Consider the following 27,179-nt stretch of genomic DNA (forward strand, 5'->3'; position numbering starts at 1 on the left):
TTATAAGGAAGTTCTTACAGGAAATTTGGATTCACACCAATCTATCAACCTGTTCGTCACTGTGGTCACCTCTACAAGTATTACCCTCGAGGAAGGTTTTGGCTATAATCCCTAATAAATTGATATCAGCAACCATATATAATTGAAGACCCCAATCACTAAGGTGAGGCTCATGTTACCGTTCATTGAGTTTGATGAATCTTTTGTAAGGACCATCTAGACATATAAGTATGCGGGCTCATAGCATAGTTGGTTAGTTGCTCCCATCATTTACTAAAGGTGATAGACATTTGGTTATTTTAATATGATAAAGGAAACATGTAATGGATTGATTAAAGTATTTTTATTTTTAAATTAAATGATTCATGAGGACATAGATGATAGAGGACACATTGCATTGTTTGGGAAGCCACTTTTTGAGTGTTCATTATTAGGTTTGTGTTATGGTTTCATGACAAGCCCAGAGTATTTCAAGTGGGATGGCAGCGTTTAGAAACACCCTAAAAGTATGAAAATTTCTCAGAATTTGGAATTCAGAAATTTGATTGCTTAATTAGTGGTTTCTTGTATTTTAACCCTGTGAATTTTAAGTCTCAGGGTTGTTATGAAATATGCAACAAAACAAAAGTGGAAATTGAACAGTATTTCAATCCTTGAACCACCCAATCTTCTAGGCAATCAAAGTAGAAAAGATACAAATGTGGCTTGACAAGATTCAGTCCTTTAGGGCAATATTGACATGCATAAACCAGATCTGAAAAGTTAAAACTAACTTTTGCAGCAGTTATAACAGCAGTATACTGTCAGATCACTTATCATATTACCCTTTGCTTTTTAAAATGAGCTATATATCTGTGAATTACAATTTATGAACAACATACCTGGGTGGAAATCAAATCTGCAATTTACACGAGCTGTGGACAGCTGAAAAGTTCATTAATATACACAAGATGAAGTTAACAGGACCTTCCTCCTAAACATGAAGAAGTTTCTGTCGTTCTTCTATAAGAAGAATAAGATATATTGCAGAATGTTACAGTGAAGACCTTTAGGATATCTTAAAGGTAATTCTTCAGGATATTCAAAAGTCAATACAAAAGATGCAAAAGGACTTGGACATGGTTCTCACAAACAGAGATGAAAAAATTTCTCGTGTTAAAAATCATTGTCAATAGTTGATCACAAAAATTAAGAAGTTGAAAAGTGAAAATAGGTCACAATAGGAAAATCTAGAAGAATTTATGAGCTAGAAATCAGTGGTTGATAAAGAAAAAATGATCGACCCTGTTGAAATACAGAAGTCATTAGATGTAAAACCCAGACCTTAGACAAAGGAATCGATACAAATCCGATCAACATCGAAAAACAAAAAGATGCTTATATTGAAACCATATCAACCAATAGTACTCCAAAAATATTAGAATACGAAGAGTCAAAAAATAACACACGATAGAAGGATTCTTTATCATCATCATAATTATAAAGATCATCAATGATTTAACCTAAGATGAAAAAAATATGAAAAACAAAGTGAAGAACCTATTTATTGAAGAGAAGCTCAAGTGTGGAATCCTATCATTTTCCAAATCATCGAAGTTGTCGCCGCATAGTTTTGCAGAAAATTCGGCTTGGGTGGTCTGACCCTTTCACTATAAGACAATTTTTCTAAATGCTCGGTAGTTCATATCGTCCCTTATCATCAACTATCACAGCTATAGGAACAGAAGATCATGAGAAGGCATTATGAGCTATAATACGAAATGGAGTCTTTTCCATAATATGCTTTGAGGATAAAGCATTTATAAGGGGGAAAGCAATGTATATACATTCAACTGTCATGACTAGTCAATGTGTATATAGTGTCACAGAGGTCATTGTAAACAAATCTATCATCTCTCATTTATGCATTCAATATAATATTTTAATCCATATGGATTCTTTTATGTTATCCAATTTACTTTGGATATATGGTTTATGGACCGAGTTGTTCATGTCATATTCAGGAAATGAACTTTGTTCATTTCAGTTACAAGTACTATGACCTCCATAACTTATCATCGTGACATACATATAAGGAGAACAAGCTGCTTTTATTGGCAGAAACCATTCTCAAACTTTAACAATGTTCATAATAAGGTTGGGTAGTCTAGACTAGAATTTGTTTTTCTAGAAGTCTTTTCAGTAGATTTTTTTGCCTAAGTTGTGAACAATGACTACTGTTTATAACCCCAAGTTTATTGTCTTCATATTTTGAGAGCTAAGTGAAATTTGTATAGTTAATTTTATATTTTTTCATGTATCACCTAATCTATGAGGCTAGTTGTGGATATTGCATAATCTAATGCTATATGGCATAAAATATATGAGTTTCTTGTTCATTTGTTGACTGTACTTATCATTTTATTTTTCTTCATAATTTTCTATTTAAAAATTTAGTATATAAAGTTAAAAGTTAAAAATAGTATATTTGTGTAAATGCTGTTCTGCATTTCCTAAGATTTTTGGGGACCATGTTTCCATGCCATCCCCATTCTGGAAACTGTACTCATTTGCGAGTTACATGCAACTTAAGTTTCAATAAATTTCAATTGTCAAATTAACAAAAAAAATGCATTCAGAGAAAGACATTATCCAATGGTTTTGCTTTTGGGTCATCGACAATTGTTTCTAGCGATTTTTGGATAAATTCCTCAATATGCCCTCTATACCTTAAAGATTAGTAAGACAGCAATCTTCTCATGGCTGTTTTATTTCCTGAATGCTTGTCAAGAAGTTTGTGAGTATTTTTCTTTCAGACTATTTTTCGTTTTAATATGATTCTTTTTGTAACAGACATTGAATTACCTATTCATTGTCAATGCTGGCTCTGGGTTCAAGATATTATGGAACACAGTGAAAAGATTTTTAGATCCAAGGACCACAGCAAAAATTCATGTGCGCAACTATGGCCTTTTAGTGCATTTCTAACCAATTTCCCATTCTTTGAGCTTGGTGATTTTCATTCTTTAATGTGCAGTTCTGAATGTCTTCTCATGACTAGATGGGATGTGATGTCAGGTTTTAGACAGAAACTATCAGTCCAAGCTTTTGCAAATTATAGATGCAAGGTAATTTCCATTCGTTAATATCCATCAAGCTTGTCAGAGGTTCTCTGTTACACTTGATCAGTTAAATGTGTTAAAAGGAATTTGGGCTTATGTTTTGCAGCCAGTTGCCAGACTTTTTGGGTGGAACCTGCACATGTGATGGAATAGGCGGTTGTTTATTTTCTGATAGAGGTCCTTGGAAAGATGTAGGAATAATGAAGGTAAAGAGGATTGTTGTGGGTCACCAGTATTTTGCTTGATTTAGTTCTTTTGGTTGGACAGTGGTGTCTTGTCAATTATACTGTTTTTAACTCACAAAAGTCACATTGTATTGTTTATTCTTGTAGAGTGTTATGGAGGGAGTGGCAAAATCTGCGGCAAAAATTATTTTTGCAAGTTCCAAAGGCAATAATTCTTGTTCATTTTCCACTGTAAATTTCGACTCTTTGAAATCCTTCTCCTCCTTGGTCTATATCTTGTGTGTGTGCTTACACATATTTTGTTTCCATTTTTCAAGATATGTAAATTAATGAATGCAATTCACCAATATCTGTTATTATGGCTATGCAGGATCCCATGTCTTTTTTTCTTGAAACATGAATCTTATATTACACTAAAGTCAAGAGATCTGTATCAGATATTAGATATTGTCCATCCTCAACTATGTGCAAGGGGAAGGCAAGATAGTCCTTGTAATGATGTGCTATGCTAGTGTGCTTCTGTAAAAATTATGCTCATTTCTGTGAACTTGCATAAGCGAAATTATTATCCACAGGACATAAAAACACTATGAACTATATGCTGTTTAGGGGTTGTTTGGGATATGTTAGCTAGTGTTGACTTGTGTCATTACCCATTAATGGGAACCCTTGTGGTCCTGGACCCTGATTGGTTACATTCATTTGTCCTGTGTCATTGACACGTGACCACATTTGGTGGGTGTTATTGTCCACATCAATGTGACCTAAGACGTACATATAGTCGAGGCTATGCCTCATTTCAATTTCTATGCAAGTAAACTTGGATGTGTTATAACTTATGGGTTTATCTTTATTATGTGCTGATTTTTGTGTTGTGTAATGATATAGACATTAATGGTTATGTCGCCTCTTCTTGGATGGTATCAGAGATTTGGTGATGTTCTTTGGTGTGTCATGGCTTGGGCTGCGCTATGTGACCTGTGATCATGATTATGGTGCAATTGTTTTTGTGTTTTGGATAAAATGTTTCATTAAACACTTTGCATCCAACGAAATGGTGACACTCTGTGGCTCCGTGGTTTTCTTATGTGAGAGGCTTGTTGAATGTATAAACACAAATGTTTATGAACAGCTAAAAAAACATTAAATTTGGTGAAATTTGTTTGCTCATAGAAAGTTAGTTCTTATATTATGATGCATATTAAGGTCAATATGGCATAACTCAGCTACTATAAAACAATGAGCAGTGTGTACATCAATTTCTTTTGGGCAGCTGCTTATGATTGCTTGATTGCAGATCTCTCCCTACTGTTCACACATTTTCAGAGGCTTGGAGTTGGACCTGCCTCCAGGGCATGAGTACATGTTTCGGCTTGATCTGTTTATATATATATATGTATTATTTAAATATGCACAGCTCTGTAAAAATAATTCACTGAAACTCCAAATATTAAGAACAGCATAATACTCTCAAAAGTTTGAAGGAAAGTTCACATGGCAAGTAAGTCTTTATTATGTTTTGGAATTACACTTCTGTTGGAAAGACAATTATTTTGTATTTTTATGAGATGCAGGTGGAAAAAACCTTACTGTAATTTTCAGCGTCCAACGCGAAAGATGAGTTCTTTGGCAACAAGGAAAACATATTGAAATGCCAATATGTGTGTTGTATACATTTGGTTTCATGAAGCATAAGAAGATATTATATTATGCCACTGTAGTGAGATATGTTATAAAACCAATGTTGTGAAAAACGCGAGCGGGATTAAATCGGCGCGGGGAACGAATCGGAAAAAATCGGAAAAATCGGGAAAAAAGCGGGAAAAAATCGTTTGGTACAAAAATATTCATTTTTTTTCAATTTTTTTAATATCTAAACCATCTACAACATAAAATAAATACATTGACACATAAATATAATAGAAAAACTAATATATAAGATGTTTAATATCATTTCTAGCGCTAAAATCACACATAACATTGAATCATGTCCTGAATGGTAAGTCCTGACTCCTGAGTCCCAACTCAGCCTCAAAATATCAACAAAAAAATGATAATGTATCTCATCATGTCATAATGTCATATACAATAAAATGAGGTCTAATCCTATTGATTTCCTCTGCCCCTCTTGCGAGAAAATGCCACAGCTTTCCCTTTCCCTCTAAATGTAGATGCTGGTGCCTGTGCTGGTGAAGATGGCAGTGGAGTCTGATGTGCTCTAGAAGCTGAAGAACTAGAAGTAGGAGCTATAGGAGGTAGACCACGTCCTCTACTGGTGGCAGGGGTAGCCCGAGCAGGTGGTGTCACCTGGAAACATTACAATCTCCCAATCCTGAAATCCTGAAAAACTATTAAGTCTGCTGGATTTTAAATGAAATCTAAAATTCTACTTTCTCCATATGAAATCCAATGAGGCTGGAACCACTCTCAAACATCCTGAGTCATTTCATGGTAATGTTAAAAATTTAAGTAAAAGAATGAAAATGAATCTTCATTTTCATTCTTTTACTTTAAGAATTTAACATTACCATGAATAGCATATCCATACTAGGGCCTAGACTTGATCATTAAGCTGCCCCACTAAAAAATTATTTGTTTCTTTGAAAAAAAATTGCATGAAAAAACCCAAATGACCAAATGAAAAACCAAAAAAAAAATTATAAAATCGTGCTGTCCCGGCAACCCCGAGTTTTTTTCGGAAAAAATCGTGCTTTTTTCGAAAAAAGCGCGGTTTTTTTTTTTTTTTTTTTTTTTTTTTTTTTTTTTTTTTTTCCCGGAAAAAATCGGCAAAAAAATAGCCGATTTTTTTGTGTAAAAAGCGCAATTAAAAAAAGCGCGATTTCACAACACTGTATAAAACCCTTTGCTGTTGCATTAATAAGATTCTGTGAAAAAGGCATTGATACCCAGCCTAGAAGTGCTGAAAATTGCATGCATATTATTAGAAGTTTCTGTATTAACTGTTGGAACTCTATTGAAGTTTGGGTTTATTCTACACACAGTTTTCTTTTGTTGCTTAGGTTTGCTCATCAGAGAACAATATCATCTGAAACACAAGTATTATGTTTATAGATTGAGGCCTGAAGGTTGCAAATCTGAAACACAATCAACAGATTGTTTATCTGCAATCTATAATGTGCAGATCCTGGTAGATTTCAGAAAATGATGTGTTAACAATGCCCATGGTAATCCAGAGACTCTGAAAATTGCAACATAGAGAGACAGATCAGCATGGTGAAATTCACAAAATAGCTATTTTATCATTTCAGGAAACGCGCATCCTACCTCCACAATCTTTCTATAATAGTTGTCTCTCACAGACCATAAATACTTCGGTGTCACAACTTGCCAACATTGCCCCAACACTGCTGTGACTTTGCTGCTTCTCATCTTTCCATAACAGCTTGTAGTGACTTCTGCAGCCCACACCGTCAGTGAGCCAGCCTATATTCATCCGTTGACCTCAGTCACAATCAGATGTCAGGCATGAAGTCAAATTAATTATTGCAATGGGGTATGCAATTTTATTAAAATTGCCTTTCAAAAAGTTTTCGGCACTATAGAAAATGGTCAAAATTGTTTTTTGGCTCACAATTTAAATAATTGTTGTTATATGCAAACAACAATTGGTTGCTTCTTCAGTATGGTTCCCAACCACTATATTTGATCTTTAATTAGTTAAAGCTTGATATGTAGGTTCTGTTGACCACTTTGTGTCAACTACCCTATAGCAGGGCACATTTTTTCAAAGCATTACATCATGTTCGAGCAGTCAGACATCCAGAGATCATCATTATTATTCAGCATTTTTGTCAAGATTGTAAATGTAAATTCTGCAGCCCTGTGGGCCGTATGTAAAATTTATTCTAGTATGTTTATAAAGCCATGTAACACACCTAGGTAAGCTTAAGATTTTTCAGCGAAGAGTTCCACTCTAGGGAGTTAAAATACCTCAACTAATTATTTGTGTTTTTATCTAAACATTAAATAATTAGCAGAATTTTTCTCCAAAGTGTACCCCAAAGTTAGAGTTGGGACTCGATGGTAATGTTTTAGCCTTTAGGTGAGTCTTGGTGTATAGAGTCAATGTAAATTATCATGCTAGATCATGTCTTGACTCTCGACGAATTTGGTTATGTTTAGAGGTCATTTTATAATTGTCAAATTTCCCCTTCTAGTGGGATTTCCATGTCAAATTTGATGTAAAAGATGTAAAATGTGTTGTCTATAGAAGTGATAGGTGGTATGAGTAATCATAATTAGACCTCATTGTTTGAACTTTCTATTTAGACAGACTTTGAGGGTGGAAATTGTGTTTAAACCCCTCTAAAGTCATTATTTTAGGGATGAATTTCTAAAAATATAAAGTCAAAATGTAGAATTTTTTAAAATAGAGAGTCTAAAAAATAGAATTTCTAAAAATAGAAAGTCTAAAAAATAGAATTTCTAAAAATAGAAAGTCTCAAGTATGACTTTCCAAAAATAGCAAATAACCTTGCATCAATTGGTAATCAAGTATTGTTGATTGTTGATGGAAAATCCCTTCTGATCATCAATTAATCAGAATCTTAATAGTTTAATTTCGACTTAATCATTAATATTATTATTATTATTCTTATGATAATACTATAATATTATTAACAAGAAATTCAAGTCACTCAATCATGGCTCTCAATAATGTTATCTTACACTCATTATTGGCATGACATATTCCCCTACACTCTCATTAATGCTCTTACTGTCTCTTACACTCATTAAAAGTTCGTCATAAAAGATTCCTCTTACACTTTCTTATGCTCTCATTAAAGCATGTCATGAAAGATTCCTTTTACGCACTCTTTAATGCATATGTTACACTCTCCTTCTTAATGACATAAGTTACAAAGGCATGCATACATTCTTAATGGCGCGAGTTACATTTCCAAAATGGGTATATGTTAATCTCCCTCTTGGCATGCGAGTTATTCCTCCTTTATGGCACGGATTCGTTGCTCCTCCTATATATATGTGCCTCATTCTTTCTCCCCTCACTAATTGTGCATTGTGAAAGAAGAATTCGAACTTGAGAGAGTTGAAGAAGATTGTGAGAGAGAGGCTTGGAGAGTAAGAGCAGAACTTGGTGAACCAAAGTTGATTCAGTGCTTCAGTTTTTCAGTGTTGATTCAGTTGAAGGGAAGGTTGATTCAGTGTGTGCATCTGTTGCTACTATTAATGATCTTCATGCTATAACTTTTTTAGATTTGGGTGAATGCTATGAATATAATTCATATAAAAATAATAAATATAAATATAAATATAATAATAAATAATAATTAATTAACCAATGGTTAGTAAGTTAGTAATGAAGAGGCATGTCTTAGAGACATGACCGTTCATGAAAGGGCACCTGTCTACGGTATATAAGCAGACCCTCATTCTCATTTGTAATAGTCTCATATCTCACCTCAATTCAATATACAGTTACACGTCTTACAATGGACATTTACGTCTTTGAAGTATTTTAAAGATTTCCGCTGCGTATAAGACTTTTGGTCGTTACATTGGTATCAGAGCTACGTTGGCAAATCCCGACCTTTGGCCATCAACTTCTTGTCGCAACTAAAGCATTTCGCTACACGAGAGTTTCTCCATTTTTGGTCAGGCCTTTGGCCACTTAAAAAAAAAGTTAAAAAAAAGGAATTGGAAAAAAGATTATAAAAGAAAAGAGTTAAAAAAATAAAAAAATATTCAATTAAAAAATAATAATAATAATAAGGCCTTTGGCCATTGACATTTCAATGATTCTAGTAAAAAAAAAATAGCCCGATGTAAATTTTGAAGAACATTCATATATATAAAAATGTTCTACATTACTGATAAAAGGTGCATGATAAAGTCAAAAGGGAATCTTTCCAAATATCTTTAAAACTATACGTAAGAGAAGGAAAATTAGATAAGATTATCTTGATTCTTCATTAAGTGGTTTACAAGATCGTGGTTATAGCAGCCCATGGTAATTTCCCATGGTATTTTCAGGGTAAAAGAAGAACAAAAGCAAGACAAAATTTCTTTATGTGAATGGTAAGTTTTACTTTTTACATGGAGAAAATTAACTGAGTCAAAGGCACACAAGTGGACACATATTTTATATTATACCTCAAAGAGGTGAATAGCCATGTTTCACTAGGGTCGTAACTTTTCGAAAAGAAAAAAAAAAGATTATAAATATATATAGAAAAAAAGTTTATAAAAAAATACAAAATAAAGTTAAAAAAAAAGAAAAAAGATGTTGAAAAAAATTATAAAAAAAAGAAGAGAGTTTAAGAAAAAAAGTTGTTGAGAATATATATATATAAAAGCTTGGTAGATCGTTCCATTTTCATTAATATATAAGCAAGTTACGACCACATTAAACTGGTTAGGTGGCCTCAACTTGCCCAGCGGGAAACCAAGTCTGTTGGCCACTTAACGCATGATAAACCATCTGGTAACCCCATGAAAAACCCGATCCCAAAACGAGACACTCAGATGCATGGAGAAGGGGAAGAAGAAACAATTTACATATCAGGTTAACCTTTCCTGTAGCTGAAGAGTTCATCGCCTCTTCTGGAGCTGCTGCTCTTCTCTGTTCACGGAGTCCCTCGTCCACGCTACAATCTCTTGGGCGTTGAAACAACCTACAAACCTCGCAGAGCAGTTGCCACCAAACTCAAACCTTAACATACTAACTCTGCCACCTTCCACTGCGGTAATAATCTTCTGCATTTAGGGAGCCACCACACCCATCACCTTGAGTGTGTGGGGGGTGGTGGGTGTGCACCTCGACGTACTTTGCATTAACTATGGCCTGATGGGGTTTCCCTTCGCCATGCACCCTGTTCGGGGGTCTGGTCAAGGGTTTGGAGGCACTGAGAGCTGTGTCTCCTATCTTGCTCTAGGATCACTTGCAAGGGCTCGAGCCTCCCATCCGTGGGTTGAGGCGGCCAAGATATCTTCAAGGGGTCATTTTGGTGAGCACAACCCCAATTTGCAAAGAAGTCTGCAACTCTATTGCCCTCTCTCCTTACATGGTTGGTGATAATATAGTCATAATTATGTAGAAGATCCCCTATCTCTTGGACTAATCTTGTAGTTCTCTAGCTATGGCTAAGCTTGTCCCATTTAGCTCCCTGGCTCAGTTTTTTAACCGTGTTGATTACTAACCTGGATTCTTCTTCCACTACAATATTCCTGTATCCCAATTTGATAGCTTTGTGAAGGCCTTGTCGAACACCAACAAATTTGGCGTCATTGTTACTCGCATATCCACACTGGTCGGTGTAGATTAGGCGGGTATTTGTCCTAGAGCCTCGGAAGAGGCCTCCCAACCCTGCGGAACTTGGGTTACCCTTTGATGCTCCGTCAAAACTCAACTTGATGAATCCCTCTGTGGGGCAGTGAAGTAATTGAGTGAGTCCACTCCCCTCGTGATGAGCTTCCATGAGGTTGGGGCAATCATCGCTGGCAATAGGTTTAGACAATGAAGAATTCTAGTCTCACAAGGAGCCACTTGCCACTCGTCAGGGTGCCATTTCTCTGCCAAGATTGTTTCCCATATTTTCTGGAGATCCCTTCCCAAACAACTCCCTGGGGAAGGGGGTGGTCCTTAAAGATTCTGTGGTTCTGTTCTTTCCATATGGCCCATAGAGTTAACCCCAAGGCGAGCCCCCAAGCTCTGTTGAGGATTGGGCTAGAGAAGAGGCATGTTCGCCATAAGAGGATGGTTTCTCTAATGCTTTGGTTATCTTGATCCATTCTTCCAAAGAGATCCTCCACCTGTCGCCATTTTTGCTCAGCAAAGGGGCAGGAGTTTAGCATGTGTTCTAGATCTTCATTTTGTTGTTTACAGAGGATGCAATATGAAGGTCCATAGATACCCCTTCGTTGAAGTTGGCCCAGGTAAGAATTCGACCCCTACAAACTAGCCATAAGAAGTAGGCCACCTTCGGCCACCAACCTCCTTTCCAAATCTTTTTCCAAATGAGATTGTGATGCCCCTGTTCATGACCTGTCCTTAGATCATAGGCCTCCTTAATAGTAAAAGTTCCTTTTGTAGTATATCCCCATCTTAGGATGTCTGGTCCATTTAGGATAGAAAGCTTCCTGGATTCTAGTTCTCTCTCCAGCTGGCTCCATTGTTCTGACTCAAGGGCTTGGGGCCAATTTGTGCATTCCTTCCATTCCCTCCATCCTTCACTAGACGATTCTTCTTTCCAATACTGATCTACTATATGAAAGTTCTTGCCATTTGTATACAGAAAGAGGTCGCTGAGGTCCTGTATCCCAAGAAGTTTATCTCGCTGCTGCCATGTGTCTTGCTAGAACAAGGATGTTTTCCCATTTTTGATCTCCCAGAAGACATGTTGTTGTATGAGATCTCTGTTTTGGACTGCCATGTTCCAAATAGCTGAGCCTTTAGGTGTGTCACGATATTTGAGGATATCTTTTGTTTGAGTTGGCATGTTGTATTTACGTGTCCAGATTTGTTTCCAAAGGTCATGGCCGCCTCCTATCCAACACCACCATAGTTTGGCTCCCATTACTTGATTTAGAGTATAGGGGTCCCAGAGACCTAGACCTCCTTCCATCTTGGTCTTAGTTAGGTTGGGCCATGATACCAAAGCCCACTTCTTTACTTGCTGGGCTCTTCCCCATAAGAATTTTTTAAAAGTTTGCACCATCTTTGCGCAGGAGGTTTTTGGGGCTTCCATCCCTGAGAGATGGTAGATCGGAATAGGTTGGAGAACGACTTTGAGGAGGACCATTTGGCTGGCCAGATTTAGGAATCTGAAGGCCAACTACTGAGTTTCCCACTGATTTTTTGGAGCAGAGATTGCCAACAAGAGGTTTTTAGGGAATTCACAGACAGGGGAATTCCAAGGTATTTGGAGGGGAGAGAGACAATGCCAAAACCAAGAACCCGAGCAAGATATGAATGTATGGACCTCAAGGTATTGAAAAAGAAGATGCATGATTTGTCATTATTTATCATAGTCCCTGAAGCATCTAGAAAGGATAGGAGGACCTCTTTCTCGTAGTCATTCATGACAGAAAAGCATGATATCATCCACAAATTGCTGGTGAGTGATAGGGAGATCATTGCCCCACAATCTCAGGCCCCTGAGATGAGAGGTTCGAGCTTCTGTCTTTAGATAAGGACCCAATCCTTCCACAACAATGATGAAGAGGAACAGAGAGATGGGATTGCCTTGGCAGAGGCCACGCGAAGGGTTAAAGGTATGGGTGGGGGAGCCATTAAGGAGAATGGAGTACACAAGGGAGGACACCATAGCAGAGATCCAATTAATCCATCTCTGATCAAACCCGAAGGACTTGAGAATACTATTGAGATAATCCCAATATAATCTGTCATAGGCTTTAGAGAGGTCCAGTTTTATCATCATGCTAGGGAGTTTGTGATGCTTTAGGGAGTGCATAATCTCCTGAGAGGTGAAAAATCTGTCTAGGATATGTCGCCCTTCCACAAAACCAGTTTGTTCCAGGGATATAAGGTTAGGAAGCAGAGGCTTGAGGCATTTGACTATAACCGTGGGTATGATCTTGTAGATGACATTGCAGAGTGCAATGGGTCTAAAATCCTGGGGATCTTCAGATTCAAAAGATTTAGAAATTAAGGCAATGAAAGTGGCATTTAGGCTTGGACATACGTTTTGGTTGCAACATGATTTTTTAACCACCTCCAGGATATCATACCCTATAAAGCTCCATGCGGCCTGGAAAAATTCCGCTGTAAAGCTGTCTGGTCCTGGGGCCTTATTTCTCGCCATTTCTTTGACCACCTCCTCAACATCTTCCAACGATACTACTCTCATGAGGGCGAGGTTCTGGTCCCTTGAGATAAGATGAGGAATGTTTCGCGTAATCCTTTGGATTGCCTCTGATCGGTCGTGGGATGGTTCGGAAAGGAGAGATTTGAAATTATTCACAACCAAGTCCTCCATTACCTCATGCTGGACCACTCGATTCCCTGCTTCGTCCTCTAAAGAGTAGATCCGATTATGTTGATGATGCTGAATCATGGCTTTATGACAGAACCGAGTGTTTCGTTCTCCTTCACGCAGCCATTTGACCCTTGATTTCTGCTTCCCTAATATCTCTTCCTGCTTTCTTCGTTCTTCTAACTGATTGATTAGTCGCCCCTCTTCTTCCACAAGATTGTCAGATCTGCCCTACTGGATGATCTGCTGTTGGAGTTCTTGCATTTTATTGGTTAGCTGGTGCTAGTCTTTCATGATGTGGCCGAACTCTTCTTGGTTCCATTTCTTGATCTTTTGTTTGAGCTCCTTTAACTTCAGCTGAAAGGTATGCATGTGGTTCCTTTCTTGCTCTTCACTGTTGTTCCACAATCCTTCTATTTTCTTCATGAAGTTGGGGTTCCTTAGCCAGAAGACTTCAGATCTGAAGGGGTAATTCATAGGACCTATTTTTAAATGGATCTCTAGGCAGATTGGCTAGTGATAAGATCCCATGCAAGGGAGGATCGAGGCCTCAAAGAAGATATCCCTGTTGATTACTTACTCCGAGGTCAAGAACCGGTCCAAACGTGATGCGATTTGGTGGGCTCCTCCCCTTCTATTGTTCTAGGTGTAGACTCCATTATTCGCCGACAGGTCCACAAGGCACAGATCCGCAATGAGATCCCCGAATGCTTCCATGTCTGCCTCTGTTTGACGGATTCCTCCCTTCTTGTCTTCCAGTGATGATATCATGTTGAAGTCACCCCCTACTATCCATAAATTATCTAGATACACTTGTCGTAGTTTTTTCAGGTTCTGGAGGAAAACCCCTTTTTCTTCTGGAATGTGAGGCCCATAAACACCTGTTAAGAGGACCTAATCTTTGGATCCAATATGGCGAAATTTTCTTGTGAGTATTCTTGGGAGGCTGACCTAGTCCTCGAATATTATTTCAGCAAGGTTCCATAGGATAGCCAGGCCTCCAACACTACCTCTAGCATCCTGAGCCACTACTTCATAATGGGGTTTGTAACTCTTCAGAATTTCCTTTAACTTTGTTTCTACAATCTTGGTTTCTTGGATAACCATATTACTCGACTTGTCCCTTTTGACCCTGTCCTTCAAATACCTTTGTTTGCCCCTGCTGTTGAGGCCTCTTACATTCCAAGATGTAATTATCATTTCCGGGATTTTTAAGTTGGTGGAAGACTGTCGACAGCAACACCACCCTTCTAGAGTTTACCAACATTTCTCCTACCATTTGTATGGATTCATTTAGATTTTTCCTTCCTCACTTTTTCCCTCCTTTCCCTTGAGATCCTTGTTCCAGAGCTTGGCTTGCTTGGGATCCCAAATGCTCCGGTTGGTCTGTAGCTGTCGTTCCCTGCTTGGCTTTGTATTGTTGAAAGGTATCTTTGTAGAGTTGTTTTTGGTCCTCTGGGATGAATCGCTCATCTAGATGTCGCCATTCATTCAATAATCTTCTCATTACTTGTTCTTCTGTGTTGAGATCCTCCTTCTGGCTGTCGATCTCCATGTTGGCCTGATAAACTATTTGCATGGTGGCTTCTTTGTCTTGGGGTTCCTCTTTCGCTTTTGTCTTTATAGTGTTCCCACCCTTCTGTGGGGTTGGTTGGTTTTCTAGGCTCGTATTTGCATTTAGGACTTCCACCCCTTCCTCCTCCTCCTGCAGGATGTCATATCGATTGTTATTTCTCAGGCCTTTACCACTTGGGGGCTGGTTGGTAGTTTGCTGATTCCTTTGTTTTTGTTTCTTCCTTTGAACTTCCTGGAAACCCTTCGTGTCTTCCTTTGTTTTTCCCTGGCTATTTGCGCTGGACGCTTCTTGAGGTTCAAACTGGTTCAGAGGGCATTCACAAAACAAGTGCCCATACTCGTGGCATCTACGACATCTAAAGGGTATATGCTTGTAGTCCAAGGGTTGCTGTCAAACCTCATCATGGTATTCAAGCTCAATGAATTCAGGTAGAGGCTCCATTATATTCATGTAGACGCAGATCCGGGCATAAGAGGTGTACCTTCCCCACCGCGTGGACTCTGCGACCTTGACAAAGTTTCCAATCCCTTCCTAGGTCTCTGTGTTGATTTGTGTATCTTGGGAGTTACTCTAAGCCCTAGGGTTCAGGGTTTGGAGGACAAAGTGCCAAAAGGGTGTGAAAATTCTATCACTGCAACAACTGATTTATTTTACCTACTTATTTCTCGACAAGTTATTTATGAATATCCTTCAATAAACATTAAAATAAATTCTGCTGCAGATATCACATCATAATACAGAAACAAACACATGTGCAAGAATTAACACATCGACACATAGATTTTGGACAATTAGTCACCTGGAAAAACCCAATGTGGGAAAACTGGTGCAGCAAGGGAGGATTTTATTATTCAACAATTCTTCAGTACAATTGGGTGCCAAACTGGCTTACCCAACAGAGAGAACTTTTCAACACTTCCCCCAGTCTCAGCGTTAGCCTAGCTGGCCTCTGCGTAGCTCCTAGACCCTCTGTGTCAGCCCCTGCCTCTCTGCGTCAGCACTAGGCCTCTCTGCGTCACTCGTGCAGGCCCTCCAGTGACTGTGTAGTCTTGCAAGCTCTGCGTCTGCCTCTCCAACCTCTGCACTGTTCCGCTGGTGCTGTTCTCGACTCTTTGTTTCGTACTTGCTGCCTCCTGCTGCTCTCCAGACCACTAGTTTGAATTTCTCAGTTAACTTCGCTATAGAAATCAAACTGACTGGTCTCCCTCAGTGTGTTCTCCAACTGATCCTCAAGCCTCTTCTTATACTTTTCCTGTTGGTCCTTCAACGACCGAGACTAAATCTCTAATCAACAGCTAAGATTAGATTTGGCTTGATCCATGACTTTTGGAACCTTCTAACGTAGTTTTATATTAATACCCATTAATATTTTATTTTTCCTAAGTTTAGACTTAGGAACTCCATTAAAAGTATTAATTATTTTAATATTTTCCAAACCAGTTAGAATATGCCCAAACAATTTCTGGGTCTTGGAGATCTCATGTGCTTTAGTCTCTCCACCAATTTTCATGGCTAGAGCACATCCGATGCTACCACAAATCAACAAAGGGAAGCTTGTGGGCTTGGAACCCAAGTATGGGGTTTTGGCACCCATCGAAATTTGGGACAAAACATTGATGGATTTACAACATGTGATGGATGAGGATGATAGTGCTTGGAAAGACGATTCCAATGCAACGAAAATTGTCCGAATTCGAGTTGTCGTTGGAGAGATATTAATTTTTGAAGTTGACAAATTAATTTGGTTGTCAAGTAGGCCGACTTGATGTAAATACAATCCAAAAGAAGTGTCACTTCAAATGTGACGTTTTGGAGCCCTTCTTTATGGTATATATAGAAGGTGATATGAGGGTGATAAAGGCATCCATTTGTGAGTACAATACACCAAGGGAGCCTCTAAAATTTTTGGTGGAGCTAGAAGTCGCAGCAAAGGAGCATAGGATAGTGTGGAGGAGGTCTGAGACAACGTGGAACCTTCTGTGATTGGGCCGCAGTCCTGTAGGTGACTGCGTGTGGTTTGAAGGGTTGGTTAAGGGCTAATTCATGGATTGTTCAGGTGCGGAGTTCTAGGCAGCGTAGGCCACAAGGAGAGGCATAACTGGCTGTTTTGGAGGTCTTTTAGTGGATGGAACCTCTGTGTGGAGAGCTGGGAGCTAACTATTGTAGGCCACAGGCCCTAACTCCACAAACAAATGACTTTGTGGACTGTTTTGGGGATTGTTTGACCCCTATATAATAGCTTGGTTAGGAGGGTATTGACAAGGGAAGACTGCAGCTTTTGAGGGCTGTTTTGATGATTGGTGGAGGGTTGTTGCATCACTGTTTGGTGCCCTAACCAGTCACCGTTGGGACAACAACAAAAGAGGACTTGGAGCAGTAGTTAGAGGTGTATTGGGTCTGTGTTTTTGGACAAGTTTTGGATCATTTGTCTAGCAGCCCCTGAGAGCCAATTTGGAGGCTTGTTTGAGTGACCATAAGCCTCCATCGGTGCAAATTCTGCATTGATTGGATTGGGTGTCATAGACCTGATTGGAGGGCAGCGTGTTGGCTACCCAAAGTAGCCCTAGAGCAGTAGATAAGGACGTTGTTGGTGTGTGTTTGGGTGAAGAATTGCAGCCTTATGTGCAACACTTTGATGGACGAAAGTGACTACTAGATTGGTAGATTGGAGCTCAGGAATTAGGCCTACCTAGAGAGCAGTTGATGAGCCCATATTCATTGTAGCGGATGACTTGTAGCAGTGATAGGAGGCAACCCTCTTGGAGTCTCGATGTGTAGAGGCCTTGATGGACTAAGGCACTACTAGTGAGCAGTACGGGTGCGATGGATCAACAGGACAAGATATGACATAGAAGTGCTGCAACCAAGTTTGTCATTGTATCTTGTAACCATAGACTATTGTATTTATCAGATTTGGATTAATATAACGAAGATTGGTGATTGTACATTATTGTACAATTTTGTTTAAAATTGTGTATATTGTGCATATGTGATTTACTGCTTTATATTTCCGTTGTGCAAAGTAGTTTATGGTTGAGATTCTTGGTTTGGTAGCATCAGTGATTTTAAGACTCTAAATTAGATCCAAGGTCATGGAAATTCGACATGGTTTCAGAGCGTGTTTGAGCTACTTTGGAAGTAAGTAAATCAGAGTTGTGCGCAACGAAGTACAATGTGAGAGGGAGTTGGTCACATTGTGAGTGAAGGGTTCACTACAATGTCGAAGTTGCAGGTAGGTATCCGATATGAGGACAAATTGGAGGGGTTGTCCAACTATAGCCCATGGAAGGAAAAGATCAAGCTGTTATTGCAGGTCAACATGATCTGGGATTTTGCCGGGAAAGAGATCAAGAAGCCAACCGACCCTAAGGAGCTGGAAATATGGGAAGATTTGGATGCGAGACAACACTAATCATCCTAGGTGTTGTGAGGGATGCCCTAATACCTCATTTGTCCAGGAAGAACACCGCACATGAGATGTGGGTGTCTATTCATAATTTATTCCAGAATAAGAACAATAATCGGGTATTGGTATTGGAGGATAAGTTGAAGTCCACCAAGATGTTAAAGGGTGAAAGTGTGACCTCGTATTTGACGAGATTGTCTCAGGTCAAAGATGAGCTTGCTGCCATTGGTGTGACTGTCTCAGATGGAGATATGGTAAGGATTTCCTTGAAAGGGTTCACCGAGGAATGGAAACCCTTCATCAAAGGGATCGTTGCCAGGGAGAAGCTGCCAGACTGGGATAGGCTGTGGGATGACTTCATTCAGGAAGAGTTGTGAGACGAGGATCTTCAGCCGAAGCAGAAAGCTTCAGATGATGACATGGCACTTGCATCATGAATGAAGGGTAAGCAAAAGAAGGACTTGAGTAAAGTCAAGTGTTTCAACTGTGGCGAGATGGGTCATTTTTCATTGAGATGTCCGAAGAAGAAGAAGGGAAATGATGAAAAGAAGAAAGGAAAGAAGGTCGCCGGTGTTGCCACTTCAATAGAGATGGACGATCTCTCCAGGAGATTGGAAGAGGAGGACTTTGCTATGATTTCTCATTTCTCACAGAGTACTATCATTGAGGATGGATGGTACATGGACAGTGGTGCGACGAAGAATATGACAGGGTCACAGGAGGCTTTTGGGACTCTAGCTGGATGGGACTCGAAGTTGCACATGGTGTTGGGCAACACGAGTCAGTTGGAGATCCAAGGATTGGGTGTTGTGCCATTCAGGATGGAGGTAGGACATATGATGTGGCTCTAGGATTTACTGCTTGTACCAGGATTCAGATATAGCGTGATTTTCGTCTCAATGATCGAGAGGAAAGGGTTTGAGGTCTTGTTACAAAATGGGAAGGGAAGACTCTGGCTCAGAGGCTCTAAGTCTAATGGGATTGTACTCGGAGTTTGAGAGCATGGTCTCTACAGGTTGATGGGTAAACCTGTGGATCATGGAAAGAAGCAGGTGGAGCAAGTGTATGTTCCAGAGAAGCAGGTACAGGCTTCAGAGGAGAAGGCATAGGTTCTGGAGAAGAAGGTACACTTTTCTGAGAAGGTCCAGGTTCTAGAGACTCAGAAGGAGTCTAGTTTGAGAGGGAGCTTGCAGATTTAGAGGGAGACTCTACAACCCAAGAGGAGCATGTGGTGAATGGTGAGAAAGGGTACTCCTACAACTGCCAAGAAGGAATCATGGAAAGAGTGGAAGACGTTACAAGATAAGAAGAAGCAAGATGCTTCCAATAGTGACAATGACACTTCTGAGGATGTAGTTCATTGTACAGGAATTGCTGCGACTGTGAGCGCCAAGAGTTGGGCAAGTGTTGTGAGCAGTGATGAAGATGATGAGATAGTTCCTAATATTGGAAGTACCTCCCTCGCTAAGAGGGAGTGTTGATTTGTGTAGCTTGGGAGGTACTCCAAGCCCTAGGGTTTAAGGTTTGGAGGACAAAGTGCCACAAGGGAAGCTTGTGGGCTTGGAACCCAAGTATGGGGGTTTGGCACCCATCGAGATTTGGGACTAAACATTGATGGATGTACGGCATGTGATGGATGAGGTTGATAGTGCTTGGAAAGATGATTCCAATGCAACGAAAATCGTCTGAATCCGAGTTGTCGTTAGAGAGAGATTAATTTTTGAAGTTGACAAATTAATTTGGTTGTCAAGTAGGCCGACTTGATGTAAATACTAAATACAATCCAAAAGAAGTATCAATTCAAATGTGATGCTTTAGAGCCCTTCTTTATGGTATATATAGAAGGTGATATGAGGGTGATAAAGGCATCCATTTGTGAGTACAATACACCAAGGGAGCCTTTGAAATTTTCAGTGGGGCTAGAAGCTGTAGCAAAGGAGCATAGGACAATGTGGAGGAGGTTTGAGACAACGTGGAAACCTTTGTGATTGGGCCACAATCCTGTAGCTGACCGCATGTGGTTTGAAGGGTTGGTTAAGGGTTAATTCATGGTCTATTTAGGTGCGGAGTGCTGGGCAGCTTAGGCCACAACAAGGAGAGGCATAAATGGGTTGTTTTGGAGGTCTTTTAGTGGCTGGAACCTCTGCGTGGAGAGCTGGGAGCTACCTGTGGTAGGACGCAGGCTCTAACTCCACAAACAGATGACTGCGTGGACTGTTTTGGGGATGGTTTGACCCCTATATAACAACGTGGAGGCAGAGGGTATTGACAAGGGAAGACCACAACTTTTGAGGGTTGTTTTGATGGTTGGTTGAGGGTTGTTACATCACTGTTTGGTGCCCTAGCCAGTCACTGTGGTGACAACAACAAAAGCAGACTTGGAGCAGCAGTTGGAGGTGTATTGGATCCATGTTTTTGGACCAATTTTGGATCATTTGTCTAGCAACCTATGGGAGCCAATTTGGAGGCTTGTTTGAGTGACCATAAGCCTTCATCGGTGCAAATTCCACATTGATTGGATTGGGTGTCATAGAGCTGATTGGAGGGCAGCGTGTTGGCTACCCAAAGTAGCCCTAGAGCAGCAGATAAGAAGGACGTTGTTGGTGCGTGTTTGGGTGAAGAATTTCAACCTTATGTGCAACGCTTTGATGGATGAAAGTGATTGCTAGATTGGTAGATTGGAGCTCAGGAATTAGGCCTACCTAGAGAGCAATTGATGAGCCCGTATTTATTGTAGCAGACATGACTTGCAACAGTGATAGGACTCAGGAGGCAACCCTCTTGGAGTCTCGATGTGTAGAGGCCTTGATGGACTAAGGCACTACTAGTGAGCAATACAGGTGCGACGGACCACCAGGACAGGATACGACATAGAAGTGCTGCAACCAAGTTTGTCATTGTATCTTGTAACCATAGACTGTTGTATTTATCAAATTTTGATTAATATAACGAAGATTGGTGATTGTATATTATTGTACAATTTTGTTTAAAATTGTGTATATTGTGCATATGTGATTTACTGCTTTATATTTCCGTTGTGCAAAGTAGTTTATGGTTGAGATTCTTGGTTTGGTAGTATCAGTTATTTGAAGACTCTAACCTAGACTCAAGGTCATGGAAATTCAACACTTTGGATCCTAGAAGTCTACCAGTAAGGAAAATAATCTTACCGAGACTGGAGTTTCTAAGAGTTTCTCTTGATCAGGGTTATAGCATTCTTCCCAATGCCTCATAAAGAGACCTCCATTGTTAAAAAGGTATGGTCCATTTTTGAAAACCCTATCCTTGTCCTCCATATTGGTGAAAATCACTGTAAAGAAGCCTTTAGCCCCCAACATCAGCTCAATATGGCCTTTTGGCTGCCATTTTTGTTGGATCCATTTGACCAAGTCCCTTTTTGTTGGCCAAACCCCAATAAATTTACATATTAGGGCATGGTCTTTCATGTACTTCCTGTATGTCTCCAGCTGCTTGTTGGATATGACAAATCACAATTTTTTGCAGCCCGTGGAAGACATTGCCCACGCAAGCGCGCTTCCTACTAGGCCCCAAGGACCAGAGGGCCTTTGCTGCTGCCGCCATGATTTCCTGTTGCCGCTACTCCTTGACTACTTGTTTCGCCATCCGCTATGTTCCCCCTCGGTAGGTGTACTGCTGCCTCTGTCAGAAGGCCAGAGTGAGGTAGGTTCAGGTGAAAGGATCGCCACAACCATAGGTTTGTTGTAGGGGAGTCACGATTTTCATACTTAAACCTTAGCCGAAATCACTTGTCGCAGGGCCAGAGGCTAGGGTGTAGCGTTATATATATATATATATATATATATATATATATATATATATATAGATATATTTTTTTTTTTTTACTAAGGAAGGTTATCAAGTCAAGAAAATGGACCCTAAGTCGAAAATAATGAAGGAAGTAGTTACGATGAGTCCCACACAACAATCACTATTTTGGAGTAAATGTCCGAGTTGTCTAGACAAAATTGGATATACATATATTAAAAAAAAGTGCAATTTATGTTGTCCAAGGTGTGGAAGAATATTTAGTACATAGGAATACTTAGACAATGAGCAGATGCAAATAAAATGACTAAAGGAAGAAATCACAAAAAATTCAACAAAATAACGAAGCATCAGAGAAGAAATATAAAGATCTCGAAGATCGGTTTCATGAAAAATCAACAAAAAGCAACGAAGAAATTTGGCATCTAAGGGACCAAAATGAGAAATTAGTTTCATAGATATAAAAGTCTAAGGTTAAGAAACAAAGACTAAAGCAATAAAATGAAAGTTTTAATAAGGAACTAAATCAAAATCTATCAGAAAAGAAAAAAAAATTGTGCCTAAAAACCCTTAATCAAAAAATATTAGAGAAAATAAAAAATTTAAAAGATAAATAGAAAGATGCTAAGGACAAAGTCAATGATTCAGAAAATTGCGAAACTTTCACGTCTAAGGAATCATAACCAAGCCTTAGGCAAATAAAGAAGCTTAAAAGTGACACGAAATCACTAAATGACAAGTTAGAGCAACTTCAAGAAGTAGTATTGAAGCCTCTAGTCGTTTTAGTCCAAGTTGAAGATAAGGAAACAAATATTGATCTAGTCAAAATTGTAACTCAAGTAGAGGATAAACCTACTGAAGTGAAGACACGTGTAGAAGTTGCAGTTCAAACGATGGACATTTCAAATGATGATTCAGTAGCCATCTCAACAACAATGCCTGAAGGAAATTAGGAAACAACCACTAACATGATAGGAGAAATTTGAACTAGAAGAACTACTTATCAACACCTGAATCGCAAGAGCAAACTTTCTAATCAATCTACGGACCACTATCGTTTAGAACATAAACAACAAATTTATGTTCCCAAGAACACTGAAGTTTGTAGAATCCAGTCCTACAATAACTATTCATCACAAATTTTCAGAGATCAAAAGGTTCCATAAAAGATTAATTTAGGATGGTCTGATATGTTCTCAGTACGACACTTATGTCTATCACTCAAAGCATCATATCATCTTGTATCAACGAAGATCAAAATTCTTCCCTCAAAACTGCAGTCAAAACTGTTCAAAACAACCTCGGTCAATGCTGGTCAAACTGTCTGAAATTCTGCAATTTTGGTTATGTGAGTTAGCCCAGAAATTCTGTCCTCCTAGCCGCACGTGAGAGAGAGAGAGAGAGAGAGAGAGAGAGAGAGAGAAGCTGCCCAAGCTGTACGAACCAATTTGATGAAGAAAGAGAGAAGATTGTGTGAGTGATGGATGTCTAAATGAGGTGTGAGGCCTCTTCTATTTATACACTTGGTTGTGTGTGAAGAGACACATCCATTGGGCTTCTTGAGCCTACATAATGATGAAGCCGACCTGAACAATTTGCACTTATGTGGGCATAAATTCAAAATCATAATTTTGCTTGTCCGAATGAGATGATCTTTATATCAATCTTGGACCTCTCGAAAAGAGGAATCCACTGCAATCATCATCTCCATTAAATGAGCTGTCCCAAGGTGGAATTTGGCCCTAGTTGCTAATTTTAACAGTTTAATGATAACTTCGTTTTCTTTAGTGAATTTGAACACCTTTATGGATTTTAAAAGAAATAATTTCTCTAATTTTTTATTTGGATGCCCTCGATTGTTCCTTGTATATACCTGAGAACATGTTTGGTTGCTTCCTGGTGCGCCCTCTTGGGTTCCACCATGAACTGACTGAGTTTGTTGACAACATAACAAATGTCTGGCCTGGTATTGACCAGATACATCAGGGACCCTATAAGTTGCTTGTACAAAGTGGGATCAATGTCTTTATCTTTTGATGCATCAATCTTTTTCCAGTTGATGATCATTGGAGTAGACATAGGTCTATAGTTCTGCATCCTGAATCTCTTCAAGATCTCTGTAGCATATCTCCCTTGACTAAGGAAGATCTCACCCTTCTGCTGCCAAACTTCCAAGCCCGGGAAATAATGCATTTGTTCCAAATCCTTCATGTCAAATTCTGTGGCTAGGTTCTTCTTGCAGTCTTTGATGTGCCTGGATGATCCTGTTAGGAAAAGATCATCCACATATAACACTAGGATTAGAGGCTCATTCCCTACGACAAGATAGTAGAGATTAGGGTCTGCATCACTTTTGATGAACCCCATCTTTTGCAAGTTGCCATCAATTTGACTGTACCGTGCTCTGGGTGCCTGTTTAAGTCCATACAAGTCTTTCTTTAATTTGCACACATGAGATTTCTTCTCATGTGTCTCAAAACCCTCTGGTTGTTCAATGTATACTTCCCCTTCTATTACCCCGTTCAAGAATGCCGTCTTGGCATCCATTTGGTGAATCTCCCACCCCATCTATGCTGCAAGAGATATCACGGTTCTAATAGAAGTATACCTGGCTATTGGGGCGAAGGTTTCTTCATAGTCTATCCCTTCCTTTTGAGCATATCCCTTAGCCACAAACCTGGCTTTGTATTTCTCTAGACTGTCGTTTGCAACATATTTGACTTTGTAGATCCATCTCCAACCTACCACTGACTTGTCCTTAGGCCTAGGTACCACTTCCCAGACATCATTGACCATTATAGAACTGTATTCCTCCACCATAACATCTACCCATACTTGATGCTGAATGACCTCCTGAAAACTAGAACTTTCCCAAATTGAGCTACTATGGTCTGGTATCTGTCTAGTTGTCTTCGCTCCCTTTTATTATTCTTGGGTGCACCAATGAAGTCCTCTGCATCCCGTAGAATCTGTTGGAGTTCCCGACTCGTTCTTCAATTGGTAGTTGGCACATCTATCAGCTCTTCCTTTTCTTGAGATTCCTCTTGTTTTGAAGCTTTAGCTTTAGGAGAATTTCTTTGTTTCTGTTGGTCGAAGTGGTTTGACCAACGGATCGTCTTTTGACTGCTCCTCGAAAGGCATTTCTCAGGATTTCTTGAAAGCTCTATCCTCCATGAACTTTACATCCCGCCGAACTGTTACCTTCCTACTCCTTGGAAGATAGACTCTATATGCCTTAGCATTCTCGCTATATCCCACAAGATATCCTTTCTCAACAATTTGATCTAATTTCTCTCTCTTTCCATTGGGTACACGACAATACGCTAAACTCCCAAATATCCTAAAATGATTGACTTCAGGTGTCTTCTCGGTGAATACCCTTTCCAGAGTGATTTTGCCCAATGCTCTGTGTGGAGTCTTGTTCTGGACATAAACTGTCGTGTTGCATTCTTCTGCCCACAAGAATTTGGGCATATCCTGATCATACAACATTGCCCTAGCCGCTTCCACAATAGTCTCGTTTTTCCTTTCTGCTACCCATTCTGCTTCGGATTGTAGGGAGACTCTCTTCTGATGCCTTCCTTAGGGCAAAAATTGGTGAAGTCCTTGTCAACATACTCTCCACCATTGTCTGAGCGCAACACTTTTATCTTCTTTCTTGTCAGATTCCCCACTAGAGCCTTGAATTCTTTGAGTCAACCAAAAACCTCATCCTTGGTTTTTAGAAAGTAGATCCAAGTCTTCCTGGAATGGTCGTTGATGAAGGTGACGAAGTATTCGACACCACTAAGAGCTTTTCTGGACATCGGTCCTCAGGTGTCTGAGTGTATCAATCCTAGAACACTCTTAGCTCTATTGTTACTTCTAGAAAACATTTCTTTGGCATACTTGCCCAGAGCGCACCCTCTGCATACATCATCTCGTTCGGTACTTAGTTTTGGAACTCCTGATATTGTTTTCCTGAGAATTCTTAGAGCCCCATGGTGTAAGTATCCCATCTTCCTGTGCCATAGTTCATTCAAACCTTTGTCTCCATTGCTTCCTATCAGTGCCATTGGTCATTCTAACTGTAATCTATACAATTTGTTACTTCTGATTCCAATCTGGGCCTTCCTTTTCCAACTCGGGTGTTTGACATATACTTTCTCCTTAATGAAGAAAATGTCATAGCCCTTGTTTTTAAGTTGAGATACAGAGAGTAAGTTCATCCCCAATCTTGGCACATGCAACACATTGGTTGTTCGAAGTTGCTCTCCTGCTTCGGTTTGAAAGACTACAGTACCTCTTCCTACAGGGGTACGCTTTGCCTTATTTCCCATGGTGATCTGAAAATTCATTCATTCTTCTTGATAATCTGAAAAACATTCTCGAATTCCTGTCATATGCCAGGAAGCTCCACTGTTTATATACCAAACCTCAGAGGAGGCAGAGCTTGCTAGGCAAGCGACTTCTTCTTCAAATCTGTAAGCTAACATAGAATAATCGTGATCCATGTCCCTTGTGCATTCTTCTGTGAATTTGTGTGTAGTGACCTTGCTAAATAAATAGCCATTATTGATTTGAAGAAATACTTACCTGGCCTGCTACTGCTGTTGCGGTGAGGGTGTTTCAAAACTGCTCCCGCACTCTCATTACCGAATAACCAAAACCACCCAGCCAAATCGAGTATACCTAGATACTCGACCCAGTATGCTTCTCAACCGATGCATACCGTTCCCCCGTGCCCAGAAACTTCAAAACAAGCAAGGCTCACAAACCATGTGTAATTTTCCTCTCCTTCCTCCAACAGCACCTTCCTCCTCCTATGGCACCCGCATCAGTTTCCTTTCTACTCACAGCAATTACACTCACAGGGCAAGGAACACCGATCCCCTTCTCTGCCCTCGACCTCTCCTTATGTACCCTTTTATTGACGGTGGTTGCTCCCTCCACCTATGAGCCCACCGCTTCTTTTCTCAATGACACCTCTCAACATGCAGAATCGGATTTTATCTTCAAGATATTTTAACATGTGCCATTTCACTTTGATTATACTTTTTATATGTTTAATTAAAGTCTTAAGTCATATGCTTAATTATTTGTCCTATGCTTTATTTTGACTTAGATTATCCCTTTAATAATTCATTCATATACTTTATTTTAAATTTC

At 39.5% G+C, this 27,179-nt stretch overlaps 1 protein-coding gene across 1 annotated transcript in view; it reads left to right on the forward strand.

Moving 5' to 3' along the window:
- LOC149242240 (phosphatidylinositol/phosphatidylcholine transfer protein SFH11-like) overlaps positions 1-27,179 on the forward strand; it is a 234,023-nt gene that overhangs the window by 176,131 nt on the left and 30,713 nt on the right. Inside the window, exons 7-10 of the mRNA XM_089370797.1 lie at positions 2,833-2,934; positions 3,058-3,107; positions 3,208-3,307; positions 3,434-3,517. Of these exons, the coding sequence (XP_089226923.1) occupies positions 2,833-2,934; positions 3,058-3,107; positions 3,208-3,307; positions 3,434-3,517 (336 nt within the window). The remainder of the gene's footprint in view (positions 1-2,832; positions 2,935-3,057; positions 3,108-3,207; positions 3,308-3,433; positions 3,518-27,179) is intronic.

This window comes from Pinus tabuliformis, chromosome 8, assembly GCF_031772625.1.
Source record: "Pinus tabuliformis cultivar Carrire ecotype Pingquan chromosome 8, CPIR1, whole genome shotgun sequence".
Lineage (NCBI taxonomy): Eukaryota > Viridiplantae > Streptophyta > Pinopsida > Pinales > Pinaceae > Pinus > Pinus tabuliformis.